Source organism: Prionailurus viverrinus, chromosome A2 (assembly GCF_022837055.1).
Source record: "Prionailurus viverrinus isolate Anna chromosome A2, UM_Priviv_1.0, whole genome shotgun sequence".
NCBI classification, from domain to species: domain Eukaryota; kingdom Metazoa; phylum Chordata; class Mammalia; order Carnivora; family Felidae; genus Prionailurus; species Prionailurus viverrinus.
The window spans coordinates 13,651,611-13,674,639 of NC_062562.1; the positions used below are offsets into that span (position 1 = coordinate 13,651,611).

Sequence of the window (23,029 nt, forward strand, 5' to 3'; positions counted from 1 at the left end):
ATGGAAGCTGAGAATCGTGTCAGTCAGCAAACCCAGATTAAAGGCTGGTTTGGAGGCCAGCCTACTGCAAGGACTGGGGACCTCAGGCTGACTGGGACTGGCTACTGCCCTCCTGGAATCCTAGTCTTATGGGTGAGGCCAACATGAAAGATGGGATTTTGATCTTGGCTGTGTTAAGGTCAATAATAGTAATAACAACAGCTCAGGGGCACCCGGCTGGCTCAATCAGAAGAGCATGTGGCCCTTGATCTTAGGGTTGTGAGTTCGAGTCCCACGTTGGGCATAGAGATTAAATAAATACATTTTTTAAAAAACAGCTCAAATCTATTCTTTCATGCCAGGCAGTTCTAGGCATTTTGTACATATTGACTGTATTTACCCATCTATTCCTTCCAACTACCTGATGTTATCCCTAGCTAACCTACAAAGAAACTGAGGCACAGAGAAGCTAATCTACTTGTTGAAGGTCACACAGCAAGGAACAGGCAGATAGACAATACCAGGTCTGATTCTCTTTAACACCCTTACTTCTGACTGTGAAACTTCACTGCTGGGATTCTGAAGTCAGTCGGTCCTGGGTTTGGATCCTGGGTTAACCCTTGCTTGCTGACTGTGTGACCTTGAGTGACATGTTAGCCTCTCTCAGTCTGTTTCTAGGTCTGTAGAATGGGGAGACTTGGTCCTTCCACACTAACTGGGTGGGTTGTACTCACCCCCATTCTCCCTCTGTCTCCATCTTTTTCCAGGTCCAGGATGGGGGCCACGTCTGTCTGGGCCTTGGGCCTCCTGATGCTCCAGATGCTGCTGTTTGTGGCTGGGGAACAGAGTGAGTTAGCTTGTGGGGTGGGAGAGGTTGGGTTCTGGGGGACTGACAAGATGGGGCAGCTTTTTAACTCTAGAGCTTTCTCCTGCTGGTTCCCTGGCTTGGTCTGGAGAATAAAATGAGAATAGATGAAAAAGGTCTTTGAATAGTCAAAAGTGAACAAGACACCTGAGAGGTTATTTTTAGTCATTGCCAGCAGAGGCTGGAGGTTCCTGCCTCTCACTGTTTTGCTGAGCTGAGCCGAAGAGAGAGAAAAAATGAAAACAGTGCAGAGATTGATTAGTGATGCCTGTCATGGGCGGGGCAATAGAAATAAGGTATGTATAACTCTCCCTGGCATCTCCCCAGTGATGGTTAAAAGCCCAGGCACTGGAAATGCCCCCTGATTTGCTCTGTGGTTAGGCAAGTACAACGATGTCTCTGAGACTCAGTTTCCTCAACCCTCCAAAAAGACAGTGAGACATGGCTACTTCTGCCTATGGTTATGAAAATCAAATGAGCTGATCGCTATGTATAAAAGTGCCCCTGTTATCAAGAAGGTACTCCTCAAACACATTTTCCTTCTAATGGCTGCTTCTTACTGGACTTTGGGGTTAAGTGACTTTCCCATGACCACACAGTGAGTCAGTGACAGAGTCAAATCCCTGGCAGCCGGGGTCTGGATTTTGAGTGGATGCACCGCTATGAAGGCATGTGACTCCACTTTTGCTCACAGATTGGGGTGCACATCACAGATCTGTTCACTGCATTGTGATATTGTAGGCAACCTAACCTCTCTGGCTTCAGTCTCCTTATCAGTAAAGTGAGAGAAATAGCAGTCTCTGCTGGTCTTTGTCTTTGAGTCAGGTCCTCTTTCCACCTTCTCCACCCCAGGCACACAGGATGCCACTGCTGCTGCCTCTGCTGCCGCCAACAAGGGGCTCCACATGCAGAAGGTGGGGTCGGGGTTGGTTCGGGCTGCGCTGGCAGAGTTAGTGGCCCTGCCCTGTCTCTTCACCCTGCGACCATGGCCAGATGCAGGCCGAGAAGCCCCTCGGATCAAGTGGACCAAGGTGCGGACTGCATCAGGCCAGCGGCAGGACTTGCCTATTCTGGTGGCCAAGGACAATGTGGTTCGAGTGGCCAAGGGCTGGCAGGGACGTGTTTCACTGCCTGCCTACCCCCGGCACCGGGCCAACGCGACGCTACTACTGGGACCACTGAGAGCCAGCGACTCTGGGCTCTACCGCTGCCAGGTGGTGAGGGGCATAGAGGATGAGCAGGACCTCGTGCCCCTGGAGGTGACAGGTCAGTTGAGGACAGGGGAGAGGACAAGGCTGGGAGGGGAGGTGCTGAGCCTGAAGCTCACCCACAGAATGTCACCTTAGAAATCACTCCCTGAACAATGATTCCCTTTCAATTCTTCTGACAAAGTAAAGTCCCAAAGAAAGTCTCCTCCAGTGCTACCCTTTCTTTAATACTTCTCTCTCTTTTAGCTAAGACAAGGCAGCTTCTGGCTCCATCTATTGTGGACCACAGTATTTTATAGGATTTCATAAGCTTTTTTTTAAAGTTTATTTTGAGAGAGAGAGAGAGAGAGAGAGAATGCAAGTGAGGGGGGGGGGGGACAGAGAGAGAGGGAAAGAGAGAGAATCCCAAACAGGCTCCACACTGTCAGCATAGAGCCCAATGTGGGGCTCCAATCCACAAACTTCGGGATCATGACCTGAGCCGAAATCAAGAGTCGGATGCCTAACGTACTGAGCTTCCAGGCGCCCCTCCTAACCTTATTATAAGTCCCTTTCATGGTTACCTACTTTCACATAAGACAAAGGATATTGACTTTCTGTTTAAAAATAGGAATACAAGGGCACCTGGGTGGCTCAGTCAGTTGTGTATCCAACTTTGGCTCAGGTCATGATCTCATGGTTCGTGAGTTCAAGCCCCACATGGGATCTCTGCTGTCCACGTGGAGCCTACTTCGGATCCTCTGTCCCCCTCTGTCTCTGCCCCTTCCCTTCGCATGCTCGCTCTCTCAAAATAAATAAACTTAAAAAAAATAAAATAGGAATACAAATTTCCTTTTACAATAAAATGATGTTTTTTTAAATAAAATAAGAGTGAGGTTTTCTTTTCATAGCCAACTGAAAATATATATTAAGTAAGTAACAGTCCTCAAATACCTGTTTAACCAACTCCTGTATTAAATTCTTTCTGTTGAAATAGCCAGTGTTTCTCTTTTCCTAACTGATCAAGGTGGACAAAACAAAACAAAACAAAAAGTTTTTTAATTATTAAAGCAAAGTCCTGCTAGCACAGGGGTGGCACAGTAGACGCTCCATAGGTAATTGACAAATGACTCAATTGACAAATGAATGGATTGTTGTGTGTAAAACATCCTGTGGGTTCTTGCTGGGAAGTCGATTTACCTTGACCTATGCTGGCCATGGGCAAATCCCTGAACCACCTGTCCTGGAGCACAGTGTTCTCCCACCCAACAGTGTCTCACTGCATATTTTATGGGGTCAGCCAACTGTCCCTTTTACACGGCCTCGCTGCTCAAAACTGATACACCTTGAAGAAAACCGATAAGTGATGAAGGAAGTAAAATCTACTTCTGGGATTGTTCAATTCATTCATTCAACTGAACGTGTATTGAGCACCTACCTACCACATGCTAGTCTGGTGCTGGGAACATATTCATAACTGAGATGCAGCCACTGTCTTCCAGGAGCTCGGAGTTTGATAAAATGGAATCGAATGTTTCATTCCTTTGTCTTGCTCAGCCATTTCTTCCATCCTAAATCAGAATTTGAGTCACAGCGAGCCCATTATTTATGCTTCCCATCCTGGCTTACAAGTCACCTCCTCTAGGAAGTCTTCTGTGACTCCATTCCCAGGCTGGGCAAGAACGACTTGATCTCCCATTGCCACCTGTGCTTTCCCTATCAATACATGTACTTAAATCCTTTGTTTTTGTTTTTGTTTTTAAGATTTTATTTTTAAGTAATCTCCACACCCAACGTGGGGCTTGAACTCACGATCCCAAGATCAAGAGTCATATGCTTACCCTGCTGAGACAGTCAGGCACCCCAGCATGTACTTTATTTTTAAAAGGAAGAATCTCCCTCTTCTCCATGCCTCCTGTCACCGCCAAGGTCTAACCCTAGGCATGAAGAGTGCTATCTTTGGAGTCAGATCATCCTGGTTATGAATTTTGGCTGTGCCTCATACTGGCTGTGTGGAACGGAACATGTGCCTCAGCGTCTCTGAGCGTTAGTTTTCTCCTCTGGAAATGGGGATAATCACAGTGTTGTTGTAAGATTTCATTGAGATCTTGCTTATAAATGCTTTCTACATGGTAAACATTAGACACATTTTAGCCCTTTATGGCCATCGTTACCAATTTCCTTATTTAAAAATGGGGTCATATCAGTCTGGCATGGTACAGGGCAGCATAGGGGAGCAGGCTTATTATTATCAAACTGGGAGAAGGGGCATTCTGCCAGAAGGAGGTCAGTTCTTGAAGATTGCAGCATAAGTCAGCCCCCTATCCTGGATGTTCCCCAACAGGTGTTGTGTTCCACTACCGGGCAGCCCAGGATCGCTATGCACTGACCTTCGCAGAGGCCCAGGAGGCCTGCCGTCTCAGCTCAGCCACCATTGCAGCCCCACGGCACCTGCAGGCTGCCTTTGAAGATGGCTTTGACAACTGTGACGCCGGGTGGCTCTCTGACCGCACTGTTCGGTGAGGGGGTACACAGGGTTGGGACATGGAGACCTAGCCCCTGGGGAAAGATGGTCGTTGGGGGCCCCAGGCGCACATATTTGAGAGGGACCCCCCTCCTTGTCTTGTCAGGTATCCTATCACCCAGTCCCGTCCTGGTTGCTATGGCGACCGTAGCAGCCTTCCAGGGGTGAGGAGCTATGGGAGGCGCGACCCACGGGAACTCTACGATGTGTATTGCTTTGCCCGTGAGCTGGGGGGTAAGTCTGGGGCTGGCAGGACCCCCCACCCTCACTTCCCTGAGTACCTATTACCCTCCCCAGCCCCCATCCCTCCCTAAGTCCTTGCCTAGCTCTCCTAAATCTCATCCCTCTATAAACCTGCAGCCAATATCTGGGCTCGCCCTTCTCTGAGCTTTCCTTCTCTCCCTGAGCCCCTCTCCTCTGTGCCCCTTCCCTCTCTCTGAGGCCCTGTCTCTTCTCTGAGACTCTCCCCCTCCCTGGCCCCTCTCCCTATTCCTACCCTTCTCTTACTCTCTGAGCCCCCTCCCCGCGCCAAGATCCTCCCTTTCTCTGGAGCCCAACACACTCAAAGGCCTGTTACCTCATTTGTAAAAAGAAGCTAAGGCCCTCTTCTTCCTAGCACTGCCTGAGAGGTAAAGACAACTATGCGGGCGGGGGGTGTGCACAGCGGCGGCGGCTGTCGCCGCCTTGTTTAGCCACCACCCAAACCCGGCCAGGCTGGAGTTCAGAGTGGGACCCCCTTCCTGGGCTTCAGGGGAGAATTCCCCAGGCCCGCTTGACCTTCGCTCGCGCCTTCCCGCAGGCGAGGTCTTCTATGTGGGCCCGGCCCGCCGCCTGACCCTGGCCGGCGCGCGTGCCCAGTGCCGCCGCCAGGGCGCCGCGCTAGCCTCGGTGGGACAGCTGCACTTGGCCTGGCACGAGGGCCTGGACCAGTGCGACCCGGGCTGGCTAGCCGACGGCAGCGTGCGCTACCCGATCCAGACGCCGCGCCGGCGCTGCGGCGGCCCAACCCCCGGCGTGCGCACGGTCTACCGTTTCGCCAACCGCACTGGCTTCCCGGCGCCCGGAGCGCGCTTCGATGCCTACTGCTTCCGAGGTGCGTGTAAGGTCAAGCCCCTGGAAGGTGCGTCCCCTGGCAGCCACGCCCCAAAGCTATACATCCAGGTCAAGGCCACGCCCCTGGGAATTTTCCTTTCTAGTGGAGGCGGAGCCCAGACAGAGGAGAGACACCCTTGGAAATACGCTCTGAGATAAGCCATGCCCTCGGTGAGGCCCACGCCCCTTTCCCTAGGAGCCCCGCCCTGGGGGTAGGATCGGGCCCGAAAAGGCCAAACTCTGGCGGGGAAGTTCCGTTGAGAGTGAGCTGTATCTCTTAAGGTCCCTGAAAGACACGCTTCTGAGTGGAGCATATTTTAGCTGGAGCCTTGTGCATAAGCATCCCCGGAGGAGGAAGTGCTGTTCCATTAGCCACGGCCCCAAGGCAAGGCCACACCTCCAGGGACTAGGGATGACCCTAGTCCTTGGAGTGGGACCAAAGTTGCAGAAGCTGGGAACCTGACTCCAAGGACCTAAGACTAATGTGTAAGAGGGAAAAAAAATCCCTTTGTAGGAAGGCCACGCTTATTAGGAGCTTCCTCCCCCTGGGGGAGAAGCTATGGCCCAGGTCTGACCTACCCCCATGAGAATTGGCCACTGCCTGAGCTTTACCCAGGAACCTAGCTGTCTCTTGACCCCTCCCCATGACCAGTTGACTGACCTTGACAGTGGGCCCCAGCCTGCACAGTAGGAGTGTTAACTTCACACCTTCCTCTCTCTGGGTTTAGGGGGTCCCAGAAACCACGCAGAGATTTTAGAGACAGAGGGGGACAGAGAAACAGAGAGACACAGACGGTTCACGCTGCAGCATGCTAGAATGGGGGTAGACTTCAGGCAGAACTTCCTGGCCAACCTTCCTAACACAATCTTTTCGGCTTTCTCCTACAGCTCATCATCCTACACCACCACATGGAGACCCAGAGACCCCCTCATCTGGGGATGAGGGGGAGATTCTGTCGGCAGAAGGGCCTCCAGCCCAAGAAGTGGAACCCAGCACTGGGGAGGAGATGGTCACCCCTGACTTCCAGGAGCCTCTAGTATCCAGTGGGGAAGAAGAGCCTCTGATCTTGGCAGAGAAGCAGGAGTCTCAGGCGACCCGCAGCCCTGCTCCTGGAGGCTTCGTGCTAGCCTCAAGGCCCCCCCGGGAGGCTGAAGAGGTGTGGCCGAGCACAGTGGCCCCCAGCCCTAGCAGCCCCAGCACTGCAGTGGGCGCTCACACAGAGGCGACTCCAACTGGCCCCGTGCCCAGGAGGAGGGGACGCTTTAAAGGGTTGAATGGGCGCCACTTCCAGCAGCAGGAACCCCACCGAGGCCTGGAGGTGGGGCTTGAGGCCAGCACCCAGGCCCTGACCCCAGAGGCTGCTGGGAATCACGTGGAGCCTCTGCTGGCCACAGGAGCCCCAGATGCTTCAGGGGATAGCCGGAGCCAAAGCCCTTGGGCTGTGCTGACCAATGAAGTGGATGTGCCTGGAGCTGGTGAGTGGGGTCCAAGGGAGAGGTGGGACCTGCCTGGGGGTCTGAGGAGGACAGGGGAAGAGGTTCCAAACCCCAGCTGGGTCCTCGGGCCTCACCAAGCCTCAGAAACCCCCTTCTCCTTGGGCCTGGGAGCCAACGGGACTCCACAGAAGGAACTGCTGAGAGATCATTAGAATCACTCTTGTTGATATTGTTGCAGGTTCCCCTGGTGGCAGGAGCCCCCCAGAGCCCTGGCTGTGGCCCCCGACCGTGGCCCCACCCAGCGTCCCAGGCCCCAGCAGCGTTGCTGGCCTGGAACTAGAGGAAGCCAAGGGCCCCAGTGTGAGGCCAGCCGCTCCTGAACTGTCCGGGTCTCCCTCAGAGGTCACTGCCCTAGAACCCAACCCCTCAGAGGGTCCCAGCAGTGCCCCCTGGGAGGTATCCCCCATGGTCACTTCCCCAGACTTTCCTGTCATGGCCATGCTTCGTGCCCCCAAACTGTGGCTTCATCCAAACCCGACGCCCCTCCCCACGCAGGCCAACAGGGTCAAGGGGCATAGTGAAGCCGTGGCTTCTGCACCACCCTCCCCTGCCTCAGACACTGAGGCTGTCCCCCAGGACCCTATCTATCCAGAAATGCATTCCTTGCCCCTCTCCTCAGGCCCCACAGGACAGGGTAGAGAGGCCACACCCCCGACAGTCAGCGGCCACAGAGCAGGAAGTGCAATAGCTCCTTTGCAGACAGCCACAGACACACAAGCCAGTCCTAACTCTCCCAGGGCCGACTTGGGAGAAATTGGGGGGACCAGCCCTACTGGGCCCAGCAAAGCTGAGCGCCCCAGATCCAGTCCACAAGCTGCTGTGGACAGGAATGTGGCGGAAGATCTCGCCGCCACTGAGACTGCCACCGAGCCCACGGGAGTGAGAGACACCTCGGGGTCTGAGTCTGGGGTCTTCGGCACAGTAGAAAGCCCCACTTTTGGTGCTCAGGCCACCACGGACAAGGCACAGGGCACGTGGCCCTCACTGCACAGTGAAGGGCCGGACTCCCACCCCCCATCTGCACCCTCGGGTGTTCCTAGAGTCCTCTTGATTCCTGGGGTCACCCCAAGTTTGGAGCCTTGGGCCACTATAAATGGAGAAGCCGTGGTGGGGCCCACAGATTCCACGGCCACACTGGCCCCCAGTGATGCTGGTGGGATTTGGGCACCTGGATCCCATGTGGTTGAGGGAGCTGAAAGCCCCACCCTGAGCCCTCGAGTGGCCGTGGATTCAAGCGTAGTGATGTCCCTCATGTCCGTGGACCAAGGGGACAAGGCTGGAGTCGTGGCCATGTCCACAGTGGCCTCCTCGAGCTCCCAACCCCATCCAGAGCCGGAGGGCCAGATGGTGACCCAGGGAATACTGGGAGCCTTGGCCCCTTCACAGGACAGCAGCCCCCCAGGGGAGCCTGTTTTACCTCCTTGGACACCAACGGCAGCCAGCACGGACAAGCCTGTCTCAGTTTCCTCAGGAGAGCCTACAGTGCCGGGTGACTCTCCCAGCACCCCACTGCCGGCCTCCCTGGGCCCAGAGGAGTTTGAGCTGGAGGTCCTTTCAGGGAGCCCAGGTGTGGAGGGCTTCTGGGAGGAGGCAGCGAGTGGAGAAGAGCCGACCCTGCCAGGGACCCCAGCAAATGGAAGTACAGAGGAGGGTGAGTTCAAAGCTTGTGACCTCATCCAGCCCGCTGTTGTCAGGGCTTGGGGACTGGGGCTGGGGCGCCCAGATCTGGGAGGAAAGATTGTTTTGGGGGGCCTGGGAAGGTTTCTAGCAGGGGATGATGCTGGAGATGGCAGCTCACTAGGCAGAGTTGAATTGCGGAAAGGGTGTTCCTGGAAGAGACCAGGAACCTGGGCTGGAACACCAGCCTGGGCCAAGGCCAGGAGGTGAAGTTACACCTTAGTTTTGAGGCACAGCGAGGGGGGAATAACGAGGCGTTGGGTGGAGTTTGATCTGGGGGATAAATCATGTTCATGTCCACTCTGAGCCAGACGGTGCTGTGCAATACTGGGGTCTGGCCTTCAGTGAAGCCTCAGTCTGGGAAGACAGAGCTGGACACAGGCACCCCGACACGGGGCTGGAGGGAGGAAGCGTGACAAAGAGGGCTTTCTGTTCAAGTGGGAATTGCAACTGGGATTCAGTGATGGTGGATCGTCAGGGGGGCCTCGAGCCACAGGGAAAGTGGGTGCTGGGAAGGGGCAGGAGGGGTGGACATCACCCCCGTTTTATAGAAAGCAAAATAAGGCTTAGGGAGGTATGACTGCCTCCTAGTCAGTGGCCAGTGGCCAGACTTCAATCAGAGCCCAAGTCTGTGGAAGCCTTAACTATTCTGTGCCTAGTAGAGTCCAGAGAAAGCCAAATGCCCTGTTTCCCTGGGGCTAGGTCTGCCCACTAGCTCAGCCTGCAAATTTTGGCTTTTTTTTTTTTTTTTTTTTTTTGGTCAATTGAGCTTTAAAAAAAAAAAAGCAGCAGCAGCTAATTAAAAAACACTTATTCTGAGTTGCAAAACACTCTTATTAACACAATTGGTTTTACACTTGCTCCTTTTTTTGAAGGCAAGGTGTAGTGGCAATGCAAATAGCAGATGCAGGGTTTCGTCGCCTACCCTGTCACCTCTGGCCCACCCTGTCACCTCCGGGCGTCTCCAGGACTACAGCCTTTTTTCTTAGATGCCCAGGAGGCAAGCAGACCCTGGGCAGGGGCGCAAGCGTCACTAAAGACTGCATGCTTGGCTTGTTCTGAGCACTTTACTGCAACCAACTTGGTGAATCCTTATGATGTCCTTGTGAAACAAGTTCTAGTAAGATCCTCACTTTACAGATGGAGAGACTGAGGCACAGGGAAGTCAGATGACTTGTGCGGAACCTTGCAGCCCGAGGAGTGTAAATGATAAGATTTGAATCCAGGCCATCTGATAACAGTCTGTCTCAAACACTAGGTCATACAATGCATATTTCATTGGTATAACAAACAAACGCCTGAGGTCTTGAGGAGGGGGTGAGCTCACCCGGGGAAGGAGCAGAGAAGAGACTGGTGGGCGGGATGGGCAGAGGGAAGGAAGCTCCAAGCCAGAGGAGCTAGAAAGGGGTGAACAGAGAGGTGGGAGGACAACCATATATAGGGGTGCTAAGGAAAGTGCTTTGGGTGGAGCCCCTAAGACTACAGCTGGATTTGTCTTGGACTTTGCTGCTTTTCTTGGCTCTAGACTGAAGCCAGCGGCAGCCTGGGTGGAGGGAGGCAGCCAACGCTGGGGGAGACCCAGGCGCCTACCCACCCGCCTGCTTGTAGCAGAAATGCTAATGAAGCCAAAAATAAATGCAGCACCAGTGAGCGACTGAGTCACCGCCAGCCCGTGGGTAGGTGTCAGCAGCTCAGGGCACCTGGCGGGGCTCACGCGTCCCAGCACCCAGCAGCCCCAGGCGTGTGCACACACGTGCAGGGGTGATAGCAGGGACAGATACACCAGCCCCAGGCCCCTCTGGGCCCACCACCCCCGGGACAGGCTCCAACCTCTACAGAAGGGCCAGCAGCTATCTTCACTTCATTCAGTTAATGAGCAATTATTGAGTGCCCGCTGTGTTTCAGGCCCCATTTTGAGACCAGGTCCCTTGTCCTGTGGAAGCTGACATTCTAGGGCAACATTCTAGAACTTTCCCAGTGATGGAAATGTTCTGGAGCTATGCTGTCTAATATGGGAGCAACCGGCCATGTGTGGTTACTGAGCCCTTGAAATGTGGTTAGCGTGACTGAGAAACTGCATTTTTACTTTTATTCCATTTGAATTTAAACTTGAATAGCTATATATGGCTGCCGTGTGGAACATCACTGCTCTGGGGGAAGGTGCTGACAAATAATGATGATCTTAGTAAATAAGCAAATTACATTGGAAGTTAGAAAGTGATATGGGCAAAAGAGAAAAGTAAACCGAAGGGTGGGGGATGCCCATGGGTGTTTTCTAGTTTTAGAAGGGGGGTCAGAAAGGCCTCTCTAACCAGATGAAATTTGAGCAAGGCTGAAAAGGGGGAAGGAGGAGCCATGCGGAGATCTAGTGGAAGAGCATTCCAGGCAGAGGGAATAGCCTGTACAAAGGTCCTGAGGCAGACCTCTGCCTGGCATGTGGTAGAACAGCAACCCCAGTATGGCTGGAACAGAATGAGCCAGGGGAAGAGAGGAGGAGGTAGGGCAGGGAGATGTTGGGAAAAAAATCACACAGGGTCCCATGGGCTGCAGTGAGGACTTTGGCTTTTCCTCTGAGGGTATTGGGGGAGCCATGGAGGGACCTAGGCAGAGGAGGGACATGATTTAACTCAGGTTTGCATAGGCTACCTCTGGCGACTACAGGGAGAACAGAGATCAGACGGCAGAGATCAGACCAGGGAGGAGGCAACTGCTTATTCCCGTCTTAATAGCTTGTGAGGCCTTGGGCCAAGAAACAAATTCAGAAACAAATTCTAGGTTATAGGAGTTGGAGAGGGGGACCTTAAACTGGGCTTCCAGAACAGAGCCTGGGAGGCCAGTCTTGGTTCTTGTACTGTTCTGCTGTGTGGCTTCGAGCCAGGCCCTGCTCTTCTCTGGGCCTTGGTTCTGGTGTCTATGCAGTGGAGGATTGGACGCTGCCCTGATAAGGGATGGGGGTTGGCTGGGATAGGATGAGAATTCTCGCTCTGTGCCTCCCAGGCTCCAGGGTGGAGACCACCCACCAAGGCATCGGGGCCTCTGAGATGGGGAGGGGAGACTCAACTGCTTCCAGGGAAGCCCAGCTGAGGGGGGAAATGGTGGGGGAGGGGGACAAGGACACATACTCCTCAATGCTCCCTGAGTGCCAAATCCATACAGAGCAATGCTGAGACCTCTGAAGATGCCTCAAGCTGATATAGACAGAGCTGGACATGGCATTATGGTCAGGACCGGGAGAGGGATGAAGTGTTTTGATTTCTATTTTGTGGATGAGGCAACTGAAATTCAGAGAAGTAATTTGTCCAGGGTCCTTAATGAGTGGCAGAGTCAGGGATCGAACTAACCTCTCTGATTCCAGAGCCTGTGATTATAACTACAATAATCCAGCACCTCTCCAACCACTGCATCAAAAAAGACTGAGCCACCAGAATGAAGGAGGTGATAGTTCTCACTCTTGCTAGTGCTGTTCATACCCTACTTGGGACCTGACCTCCACCTCTGTGCTCCAAGTTGTGAGAAGTGCAATGGCCATCAGGCCATGTCCAGAAGAGAGGGACAAGTCAGGGAAGCACTTAAATCCATGTTCTGGGAGACTTCCCAAAAGAAGCTTTAGGAAGCCAGTTCCACTACAGTCTGTTTCCATAAGCAGAGTGGCCCGCAGATGCTCTGGGGCAGTTCCTGAAAGGAATAAGCTCCTCATTAGAGGAGAATGCAAGAGGAAACTGACAACCGCAACTGCCTATTGGGAAGTTATAGAGGGGACTCCACAGAGACGGTTTGGGGGAGTCTTAGGTCTGGATGCCAGGAAGGCAGACGACATGGTGGCCTGCCTCCTCTCTACACTGCCTGTCCATCCTGCAGCCCCCTTGGATCCCTGCGAGAACAACCCTTGCCTGCATGGGGGCACCTGTAAAGCCAACGGCACCATGTACGGCTGTAGCTGTGACCAGGGCTTCGCCGGGGAGAACTGTGAGATTGGTGAGTGCCCCAGACTCAGGATCTGAACCTAGACTTGTTTGGATCAGAACCCTGGGATCTACCTCAGCAGCCATCCCCATGAGGACTGAGGGATAAAATGCCGGCTTCAGATGCTCCCTTCTCCTCCCCCTTTCTTTGGATCCAGTAACTCAGTTCCAGTTAGGTGAACCAGCACCAAACAGCTGAGCTCCTGTCCTGGGTACCATGGCTCAGGTGTCCTGCCACCCATCACTACGAGGCAGAGATGAGAGGAAAAGACAAATGATAAGGCTCAGATTCCTCCCTGATCCAAGGGGGTTCTTCCTAGCCCCAAAGCCCAACACAGGGAATATGACAAATTAGGAAATTTTAACAATAAATATAAATGACATAAATCTTGAGCTCTGCACATTATTTCATTTCACAACCATACTAATTATAGAATTATAACAATAAATATAAGCAATGTAATTTCGTGAGCTCTTCCATGGACCCTCCACCGACAACCACTCTTGAGGAGGTGCTATTATTATCACCATTTTGCAAAAACGAAAATGAGTCCCAGAGATGGGAAGTGACTTGCCCAAGTCACTCAGGCACAATCTACACAGAAATTGGTTGAATGAGAACTCAACTGAGATCTAGTTCAACTGATTTCTAGCTCTACCTACAAACAGCTTTGTGCCTCTGTGCAAGTCCTTGCAAATGTTATGGAACTCAGTTTCCCTAAGTTCCACATTCTGGTAGGACCCTCCATCTTCAACATTCTAGGACTCTGTTTGCCAGAGTATAACCTTCACTCTTCTGAAGGCCAGTGGAACATTCCACACACTCTGGCTCTCAGCTGGCCCAGTGGCATCTGCTCTCATTAATGCTAATTCATGCTAATTGTTTGAGGTTCCACCCCCTTGGCCTCCAGAGTCATTGGGCCATCTGTGCAGACCACCGTTGCTTCACTCAGGTCCAGGATGGATGGTAGGACCATGACCTCATCTTCTGCCTGGTTCCTTGTGGGGACTGGGAGCCAAGGGGAGGCTGACCTCTAACTCAGTCCCACCCCTCCAGATATTGATGACTGTGTCTCCAGCCCTTGTGAGAACGGAGGCACCTGCATTGATGAGGTCAACACATTCGTCTGCCTTTGCCTCCCCAGCTACGGGGGTAGCCTCTGCGAGAAAGGTGAGTCTCTACCGAGACCCCAGAAACAGTACCAAGAGGGGGCTGGTTGCTGGGCCACATGTTTCTCACATATGCTTCAGGTCTCCATCTCTGTTTCTGTGGCCGTGAGTTGAACAGATGACAAATTGTTGTTTGGGGATAAAATTCACGTAACATAGAATTAACCTTTTTAGAATGTACAACTCAGTGGCATTCCGTGCATTCACAATATTGTGCAACCACCACCTCTAGCTATTTCCAAGACATTTTCATCACCCCAAAAAGGAATCCTATATCCATTAGCAGTCACTCCCCATTCCATCTCCCTCAGCCCCTGGTAACCACTAATCTACTTTCTGTCTCAATGGATTTGCTGGTTCTGGATGTTTCATATAAATGAGGTCATGCACTATGTGTCATTTTGTGTCTGCTTTCTTTCACTCAGCATGATGGTTTCCAGATTCATCTACATTATAGTGTGTATCATTGCTTCATTCTTTTTTTCTGGCTGAATAATATTCCGTTGTAAGGAGATATCACATTTTCTTTATCCGGTCATCGCTTGGTGGATATTTGGGTTGTCTCCCCCTTGTGGTTAATATGAGTAGTGCCACTATGAACATTCGCGTGTAAGTTTTTGTTTGGACAACGCTTTCCTTTTTTCTCCCCCCATCCTTTTTGGTGTACATTCAGTAGTACAGTGGCGGGATCGTATGGCAATTCTGTGTTTAACATTTTGAGGAACTACAAGGCTGTTTTCCACAGTGGCTGCACCATTTTACATCCCTGCCAGCGATGTACAAGTGTTCCAATTTCTCCACATCCTTGCCAACGTTTGTTATTTTCCTTTTTTAAAAAAATTTTTGTTTTAAATGTTTATTTATTTTTGAGACAGAGAGAGACAGAGCATGAACGGGGGAGGGGCAGAGAGAGAGGGAGACACAGAATCCAAAGCAGGCTCCAGGCTCTGAGCTGTCAGCACAGAGCCCGACGCGGGGCTCGAACTCATAGACCGTGAGATCATGACCTGAGCCGAAGTCGGAGGCTCAACCGACTGAGCCACCCAGATGCCCCTTTTTTTTTTTTAATTCTATCCATCCCAGGGGGTGCGAAATAGTGTCCCATCATGGTTCTGATTCGCGTTTCCTAATGACTAACCATATTGAGCATCTTTTCATGTGTTTATTGGCCATCTGTATATCTTTTGCGGAGAAATGTCTACTTGAGCCTTTTGCCGGGAGAGAAATTTTAGGGCTTCCTGAGACCATCTCCTGAGTTCCCAGGTCCACACAGGGTGTGGCCAGATCAGAGGCGACGTCAGAGTTGGGATGAGAGGGATGGGTGTAATGATCTTCAGTTGAATATCTTCCTGCGACGGAGAAAGAAGTGAATATGGGGGGGGGGAAGGTAAAAAGGGTGGGGGGACAGAGCCTCAGGAGGATGGGGGGAGGAAGAGGGGTGATCTGGCCCCACAGTGACCTTGGTTTTGGCCTACTCTCTGGTGCGCTGGCTGTGCTCATGACCAGCAGGGCAGGCCTTGACACAAGGCCAGTCTCCCTCACGCTCCCATCCCACCTCCCAGACACAGAGGGCTGTGACCACGGCTGGCACAAGTTCCAGGGCCACTGCTACCGCTACTTTGCCCATCGACGGGCGTGGGAGGACGCCGAGAGGGACTGCCGCCGCCGAGCGGGCCACCTGACCAGCGTCCACTCACCCGAGGAACACAGCTTCATTAACAGTAGGGACTCTGGAGTGGGCGGGGTGGCCCTTGCAGTCCCTTTGCCAGGGCATCCCCTAGGGTCCTGAAGACACTACCTTTCTGAAGCTGTGTTTATTAATGCTAGCCCTGACCACTTGAATTCATATGTCCATTTATTCACTTGTTATTTCATACTTCACTTCATTCATTCACTCACCAAATATTTACTGAGTTTCTGCTATGTGCCAGGCACCGTTCCGGGCATTGGGACACAGCAGTGAGTGAGACGCATATTGTCCTGTCTGCAGGGATTGACATTCTTGTAAGGGCTATAGGCAAACAAGTGAATATCTAATTAAATAAGTCTATACTATAATTTAGCTGGTCCTAAGTGCACTGATGACAAGTAAAACAGAGCCAGGGGAAAGAGGGCAATGAAGAAGCGTCTGTGACGTGGGGGATGAAATGAGGAAGGAGCTCTGCATAAATCTCGAAAAAGAGTGTTGCATCAATTAAAGCTGGCATTTATTGATTTATTCATTATCCCTCTGCCATTTGTTCATCCATCCAATGATTCACATTTCCCCCCATCCCATCCCCTGTTAATTCTTTCATTTGTTAATTCCCTGGTTCCTTCATTTTTGTTTTTTTCCCCTCAAATGTAATCAAACCCATGCTCATCCTTGAGGACACTCAGTGACTGACTCCCTCACTAGGTCTCACCCGCCTGCCTGGTCCAGCCCGGCCTGCTGGCTCTCCTATCCCTTACTCTAATTTCTGCAAAACCTGATGAGTCTCTGTTTATTCCTTCCTGTGGCTATTTGTTTAAGCCACTAATCGTGGCAAGACTGGAGCCCAATTCCAGCCCTTTTCATGCCCCTCCCACCCTCATCGGCTTGGGAAGGGGGGGGGGACACCGCCTTCAGCCCACACAGAGGCTGGGGGAGGGGCTGGGTCCTCCCCTCCCATACCTTCCACCCCTCCTCCGGCCCACAGCCTAGGCTGGGGGAGGGGTGGGCACCCAGCCCTCAGGATGCCCCACCTCGCAGGCTTTGGGCGTGAAAACACTTGGATCGGCCTGAATGACAGGATCGTGGAGAGGGATTTCCAGTGGACGGACAACACGGGGCTGGTGAGTGGCAGGAGCCAGGCTTGGGTCTCCCTAGAACCATGGGATGTGTGTAAGCCGCGTGGGCTCTGTGCTCTGGCCTGACGTTACCCTCTTGTGCAAATCAACCATGAAAGTTCCTCGTGGCTCTGAGATTGGGAAAGGAGCTTCAGCGAAGTTCCAGGTCACCCTTGACTTCCCAGCCCTGTAAACACCCGGCCCACCCAGTGACTGAAGTTATAAACGTAGGACTAGGGCCTGAGGTCTCCTCTTGCTCGCTGCCGGGTCCTCCAGCCATGGACTTTAAGATCTCCCCATTTCCCTACAGCCCCCTGCCTGACCAGCCTCCCTTATCACTCACCGGGACCCCTGCAGCAGCCCCCCAAGCCCCACCTTCCAAAACACACGCTTGCTACCTACCCTCTAGCCCCTCCACCTGGCAGCCAGGCGGACTTTTTAAAAAATTGTGGTGAAATTCATATAACATAGAATTAACCATTTTAAAGTTTTCTTTTTTTTAAAAAAAAAAATGTTTATTTATTTTGAGAGAGCACACGATTGGGGGAAGAGCAGAGAGAGAGGGAGAGAGAGAGAATCCCAAACAGGCTCCGTGCTGTCAGCAAGGAGCCTGACGCATGGGGATCGATCTCGGGAACCGAACGATGAGATCATGACCTGAGCCGAAAGCAAGAGTCAGGCACTTAACCGACTGAGCCACCCAGGTGCCCCCTTTGAAACATTTTTTATTTAACTAATCTCTACACCCAGCGTGGGGCTCGAACTCATGGCCCGGAGATCAGGAGTCGCATGCTCTTCCGACTAAGCCAGCCAGGTGCCCCCAAATTAATAATTTTGAAGCATATAATTCAGTGGCATTTAGTATTTTCACAATGTTGTGCGGCCATCGCCTCCATCTGGTTACAGAATGTGTCCACCCGAAAAGGAAAACCTATACATGGGGACCTTTTCAAAATCATAGATCAGGATTCTCCCTGCTTCAAGTCCTCTCAGGCTCTCTGTTGTTCTCAGGATAAAAATTCACCTCTTCCTGCGGTGAAACACAGTCTGGCGGGCCCACAAAAAGTTAAAGTCAAACGCAGAATTGCCACATGACCCAGAAACTTCGCCCCCCCGGGTAGATACCCAAAAGAAGAAAGAAGGTCTTTCACTCAGATATTTGTCCACTCGTGTCCACAACAGTACTCGTCACAGTAGCCAAAAGGTGGAAACAACACAAATGACCATCAAAAGATAAATGCATGAACAAAATGTGGTCCATCCAGACGATGATTGCTATTCAGGTAAAAAGCTGATATGTGCTACCATGCGGATGAAATTTGAAAACCTGCTCGGTGGAAAAGGCCAGAAGGCCACAGAGTGTATGATTTCGCTTACGTGAAGTATCTAAAATAGGCAAACTCGCAGGGACAGAACGTGGATCAGTGGTTGCCAGGGGCTGGGGGCAGGGCAGAATGGGGCGCGATCGCCAATAGGGAGAGAGTTTCTGTTTGAAGGGACAAAAAGGTGCTGGGATTAGACAGTGGTGACAATTGCACAACATTGTGGATCTTATTAATGCCAATGAACCGGACACTTAAAAATGGTTAAAATGGTCAGTTCTACGTTATATGTATTTTACCACAGTTTCAAAGCGTCCACCTCCTCGGGCCGCCTGGGTGGCTCAGTTGGTTAAGTATCTGGCTCTTGATCTCAGCTCAGGTCTTGATCTCGGGGTTGTGAGTTCAGGCCCTGCATTGGAGCCTGCTTTAAAATAAATAAATAAAAAAAATCCACCTCCTCTACCGCAAGAACTGGCCCTTGCCCACCCACACTCACCATACCCCAACTCGGTCCAGCAGCTCCAGCCCCACTGGCCTCTGTTCTATTCCTCAAACAGGATAAGCACCGCCCTGCCTCTGGGCCTTTGTGCTAGCTGTTCCCTCTGCTTGGAATTCTGTTCCCTTCCTGCATCATTTCTACCCTTGAGTCTTCAGCTATCCGCTTGTATTTCTCCGGGAATCCCTCCTGGACCTTTGCTCAACTATTTATCTCAGAGTGACCTAGGTGGAAAATTAGACTGTCAGGGAGAAAGGAAGCAGGTCGGAGGGCCAAGGAAGAGGGCACTGCAGCCTTGCAGCCAGAGGAGGGGTGACTCCGGGTGCAGTGGAGGCCACCATCCGGCAGAACGGTGCCCGTTGTAGAGATAGAAACACTGAGTCCTTCAAGTTTGAGTAGGCTGGCCAGGGGAGTCCTGCAGTAAGCAGTGACAGAGTCTGAGCCTCTCTGCTCCCTATTCCTGCAGCAATATGAGAACTGGCGGGAGAACCAGCCTGACAATTTCTTCGCGGGTGGGGAGGACTGTGTGGTGATGGTTGCACATGAGAGCGGGCGCTGGAACGACGTTCCCTGTAACTACAACCTCCCCTATGTCTGTAAGAAGGGAACAGGTATGCCGCTACCCTCCCCACCACTTGCCTCTGCCTTTCACGGGGCCCTTGTTCTCTTTAAATGTGTAAATGTAAGTCAGCCGTGCCCAATTTTCACTACAGTGCTGTGTGAGAGTGCCCATTTTTTCCCCGACCTTTGCCAACTCTGTGTGTTCTCAAATCTTTTGTTCTTTGTTCATCTGGGCGGTGAAAAAATAAGATCTACTTGTTAGGGGAGTTTGCGTGCCCTTAAGGATGAGAATAACCGACTGTTCATAGGTTCATAAGCTATTTGGATGTATTTATTTTCCTGTGACCTGCAAGTTCACCTCCTTTGCATAACGTTCTATAGGTTTGTTGGTCTTATTGATTTGTGAGAGCTCTTTACATATTAAGGGAACACTTATATGCGTGCTCGTGTCCACCTTTCTCTTATACTTTTGCTTATTCTCACTTATGTGTCCGTGACAGTTTTCATGCCCTTTCTTCCTTTCCTTTACTCATATTATTCTTATCTCCCACCTTCATTGCTATCATGGGTAAGGATTAAGGAGGATGGGATGTGTCCAGGAGGTTCCTGCCCCTAAGGATCTCCTGGGTTAGGTAGAGGAGACAGACACTGTCACTTCAATTGAGTAAAGAGCAGGACCTGCTGATGGGTATAATTATTCCCAAGAGAAGAAACCAGTTCAGCCCCAGACTTGATGGTCACTTCCCTTACCAGTGGTTTCTCTGTCTCCAGTGCTGTGTGGTCCCCCTCCAGCAGTACAGAATGCCTCACCCATTGGTGCTCGCAAGGCCAAGTATAATGTTCATGCCACTGTACGATACCAATGTGATGAAGGATTTACCCAGCACCATGTGGCCGTCATCCGATGCCGGAGCAATGGCAAGTGGGACCAGCCCCAAATCGTCTGCACCAAACGTAAGTGGCTGTCCCCAGACACCCCAACGCAGGTTTCCAGTTATTTGTGGTCTCCAGTTAAAATGTCATATTCCTGGGGCGCCTGGGTGGCTCAGCCAGTTAAGCATCCGACTTCAGCTCAGGTCATGATCCACAGTTCATGAGTTCGAGCCCCACGTCAGCCTCTGTGCTGACAGCTCAGAGCCGGGAGCCTGTTTCGGATTCTGTGTCTCCCTCTCTCTCTCTCTCTCTCTCTGCGCCCCTCCCCCACTTGCGCTCTGTCTCTCTCTCTCTCAAAAATAAACGAACATTAACAAAAATTTTAGAAGCAAAAAACAAACAAACCAACAAAAAAACCCCCGTCATGTTGCTACACACTTTCATCTGGCTGAATGCCTGATAATGCAGCCTTGCAGATAAATGAGAACTTACCAGCCTGCCTGGTGTTTCCTTCGTTTCTCCTTCCCGTGAAGAGGCCCGCCGTATCAGGCCACCCGCCTCTCACCACCTTTTGCCACTTCCTTGCCCTCCCTCACTTCCCTGCAGCCAGACGGTCCCATCGGATGCGGCGACACCATCACCACCACCAGCACCACCACCAGCATCACCACCATAAGTCGCACAAGGAGCGCAGAAAACACAAGAAACACCCAGCAGAGGACTGGGAGAAGGAAGAAGGGAATTTCTGCTGAAGAACCAGGCAAAAGGAAGCACAACCCCTTTCCCACACCTTCCCCGGAGCCTTCACCTGGGGAGACAGAGCCCAGAGAAAAACAAGAGGGTCTGGAAGTCCCTGAGCCCCAAACCACACCCCCCCCCCCCCCCCGCCTCCACAATCCTTTGTAAAAAGCTCCTCTCTCCTCTTTCTTACGTACACAAGGTCCTCTTGGCAGGCATAGCCATGTATCTGAAAAGTCAGTTCTAGTCAGGCTGAACTCTGGGACCGTCTCCCAGTGAAGGGAAGCACAATCAGCAAAGATCATTCTTTGCATTGGTTAAGTCTTTTGTTGGCAAGGCTGATTACCAGTTGTTGAAATAAGGCTTTGATGAAGGTGCAAGAGTGTATGTTTGGGTTCACACTAAGGAATTCCTTTTCACACCAGAAGATCAGGCTCAGTAAACTGTCAGATGTGCAGGTTTACTAAATGCAGGCTGAAGCTTTTAGTTAAGGTCATTGGCTTTGGGGATAGAAAACTCCATGGAAGCACACTGCTTGAACTTGACAGCTGTCTTCCTTCACCCTGGACTTCAGCGCAAGTTCCTTCTCCGGTCTTGGTGGATAAATGGAGTATGGAACTCCTATGTACTGAATTTTAGGAATGTTTGTAGAATAGCCTCCTTCTGTGCCCTCAGAGTTAGGGGTCAGAATAGTCAGAGCAATATACGGGAATAGAAGGAAGGTGTATTGCTTACCCTCCCAGGTCTAGTCCAGTGCTGAGATTTGGTGGTTCTGTACGTGTGGTGAATCTCTCTCACACAAACAGATGAGAGGATGTTTAGGGCTTGATGAGCCCAGATTTCTTCCCCCTCCATCTCTCAGGGAGACAAAGAACCTCCTTCCTGGATCAAGGAGGTGCCAAGTTTTCTAGCTCAGTGCCCATCCCCGTCCCTCCAGAGACATTGGTAGTGCCCCTGCCCTGGGTCCTGCCCCCACTCCTGCCCCATCCCTGTCTTCATTCATTGCCTGGTGGACTAGAAATGCTTAAAACTTGAAGTAGTAACATCTTCCTGCGGTCATGTTGTAGAGAAATGCACAGTGTTAAAAACTGAAACACACACACACACACACACACATACATAGAGACACACACACACATAGAGACACACACATTTTTCTCTCATTGCTTTTTAAAAATCTTTTAAGTGGGAAAGAACTGACTAAATCTGTTCCCCCAATTGGCAACCTGTAAAATAGTTCTCCAAGCCAGAGGCCAGGATTCAGCTCCTTGATCTCTGGCAGGGAAAACCCCCATGGTATCCTTCATGTTTTGTCCCCTCTGAACTCCTCTCCTCTGGGAAAAGTCTGTGGATCTGTGTTAAAAATTACAGTGGGGAATGGCCCTCTGCAAGAAAGAAAAATAAGAAAGTAGATGGTCCAAGGGTTCAGTAGAGAAAGAAATGTGTTGATTGAGCCTATATTCCTCCTGGGAAGGAATAATCATAGCCGACAACTATGGAGTCTATACTGTGCTAAGGACTCCCACACTATCTCCTTGAATCTTCTCAACAGCCCAGTGATTTTGGAACTATTATTTCCCTATTTTACACATAACAAGACTGAGGCTCAGAGAAGAGAAAGGCACTGGTTTGAATCCACAGCCAAGACAGGAGAAAGGATTTGGTCCTTCATCTGTCTGATTCCAAACATCGCTTTTACTTTGGGGGAATGGACTGAAGCATAATTATACTCTCTCATATGCACAGGCAGATTTAGGAAAAGATTGAGAAGTGCAAACTAGACCCTTATCCTTGACCATGGTCTTCAGTCTTCCCCGCTATAGACATTATCTCCTGCTCCACCTTATAGTTATAGAGAAAGCCCAGGGATGTACATTTGCCTTCTTGCTTTGATAATTTTTTTTGCTTTTAAAAATATAATAACACATCTTCAATAATTCATGTCATAAAATAATTTTCCTTTGGGGGTGGTGCTTGGGGGTGCAACTTTTTTTTAGGGGGGGGGCTTGGTTTATGCTCCCTGCCCTTGGCCCCCTTAGTCCCTTGCTCGGCCTCCACCCAGCTGCCTGGTGGGAGGGGGCTATGGTCTTTTCTAAAGTGGGTGGTTTGTCTTTTAGTCTTTCCCTTTGGGATGTGCGTGTGTTTGCGTGTGCCGCGTGCGTGGCATGCGTGTGAGTGTGTGCGCGCGTGAACAGCTTCGGGTTCTGCTGGTTTTGCTGTGAGCTGCAGTGTTCTGTGGGTCTGTGGTATCTGACACTGTGGATATTAATGTACTTCT

General features: G+C 51.4%; 1 protein-coding gene across 1 annotated transcript; it reads left to right on the top strand.

The window, feature by feature from the left end:
* Positions 1-746: 746 nt before the first annotated feature.
* Positions 747-20,864, top strand: NCAN (neurocan). Its single transcript, XM_047849299.1, has 15 exons — positions 747-826; positions 1,697-2,110; positions 4,376-4,550; positions 4,662-4,789; positions 5,355-5,648; positions 6,536-7,123; positions 7,323-7,805; positions 7,863-8,795; positions 12,680-12,796; positions 13,841-13,954; positions 15,516-15,674; positions 16,685-16,767; positions 19,046-19,190; positions 19,912-20,094; positions 20,620-20,864. Exons 1-15 carry the CDS (start codon positions 754-756, stop codon positions 20,763-20,765), a joined length of 4,035 nt encoding a protein of 1,344 aa, XP_047705255.1. The 5' UTR covers positions 747-753; the 3' UTR covers positions 20,766-20,864.
* The last annotated feature ends 2,165 nt before the right edge of the window (positions 20,865-23,029 follow it).

Coding starts and splice junctions, on each gene's coding strand:
- NCAN (XM_047849299.1), top strand. CDS start 754: ATGGGGGCCACGTCTGTCTGGGCCTTGGGCCTCCTGATGCTCCAGATG. Junction 2,111..4,375: donor CGTGCCCCTGGAGGTGACAG/GTCAGTTGAGGA, acceptor GTTCCCCAACAG/GTGTTGTGTTCCACTACCGG. Junction 13,955..15,515: donor GGGTAGCCTCTGCGAGAAAG/GTGAGTCTCTAC, acceptor CCCACCTCCCAG/ACACAGAGGGCTGTGACCAC.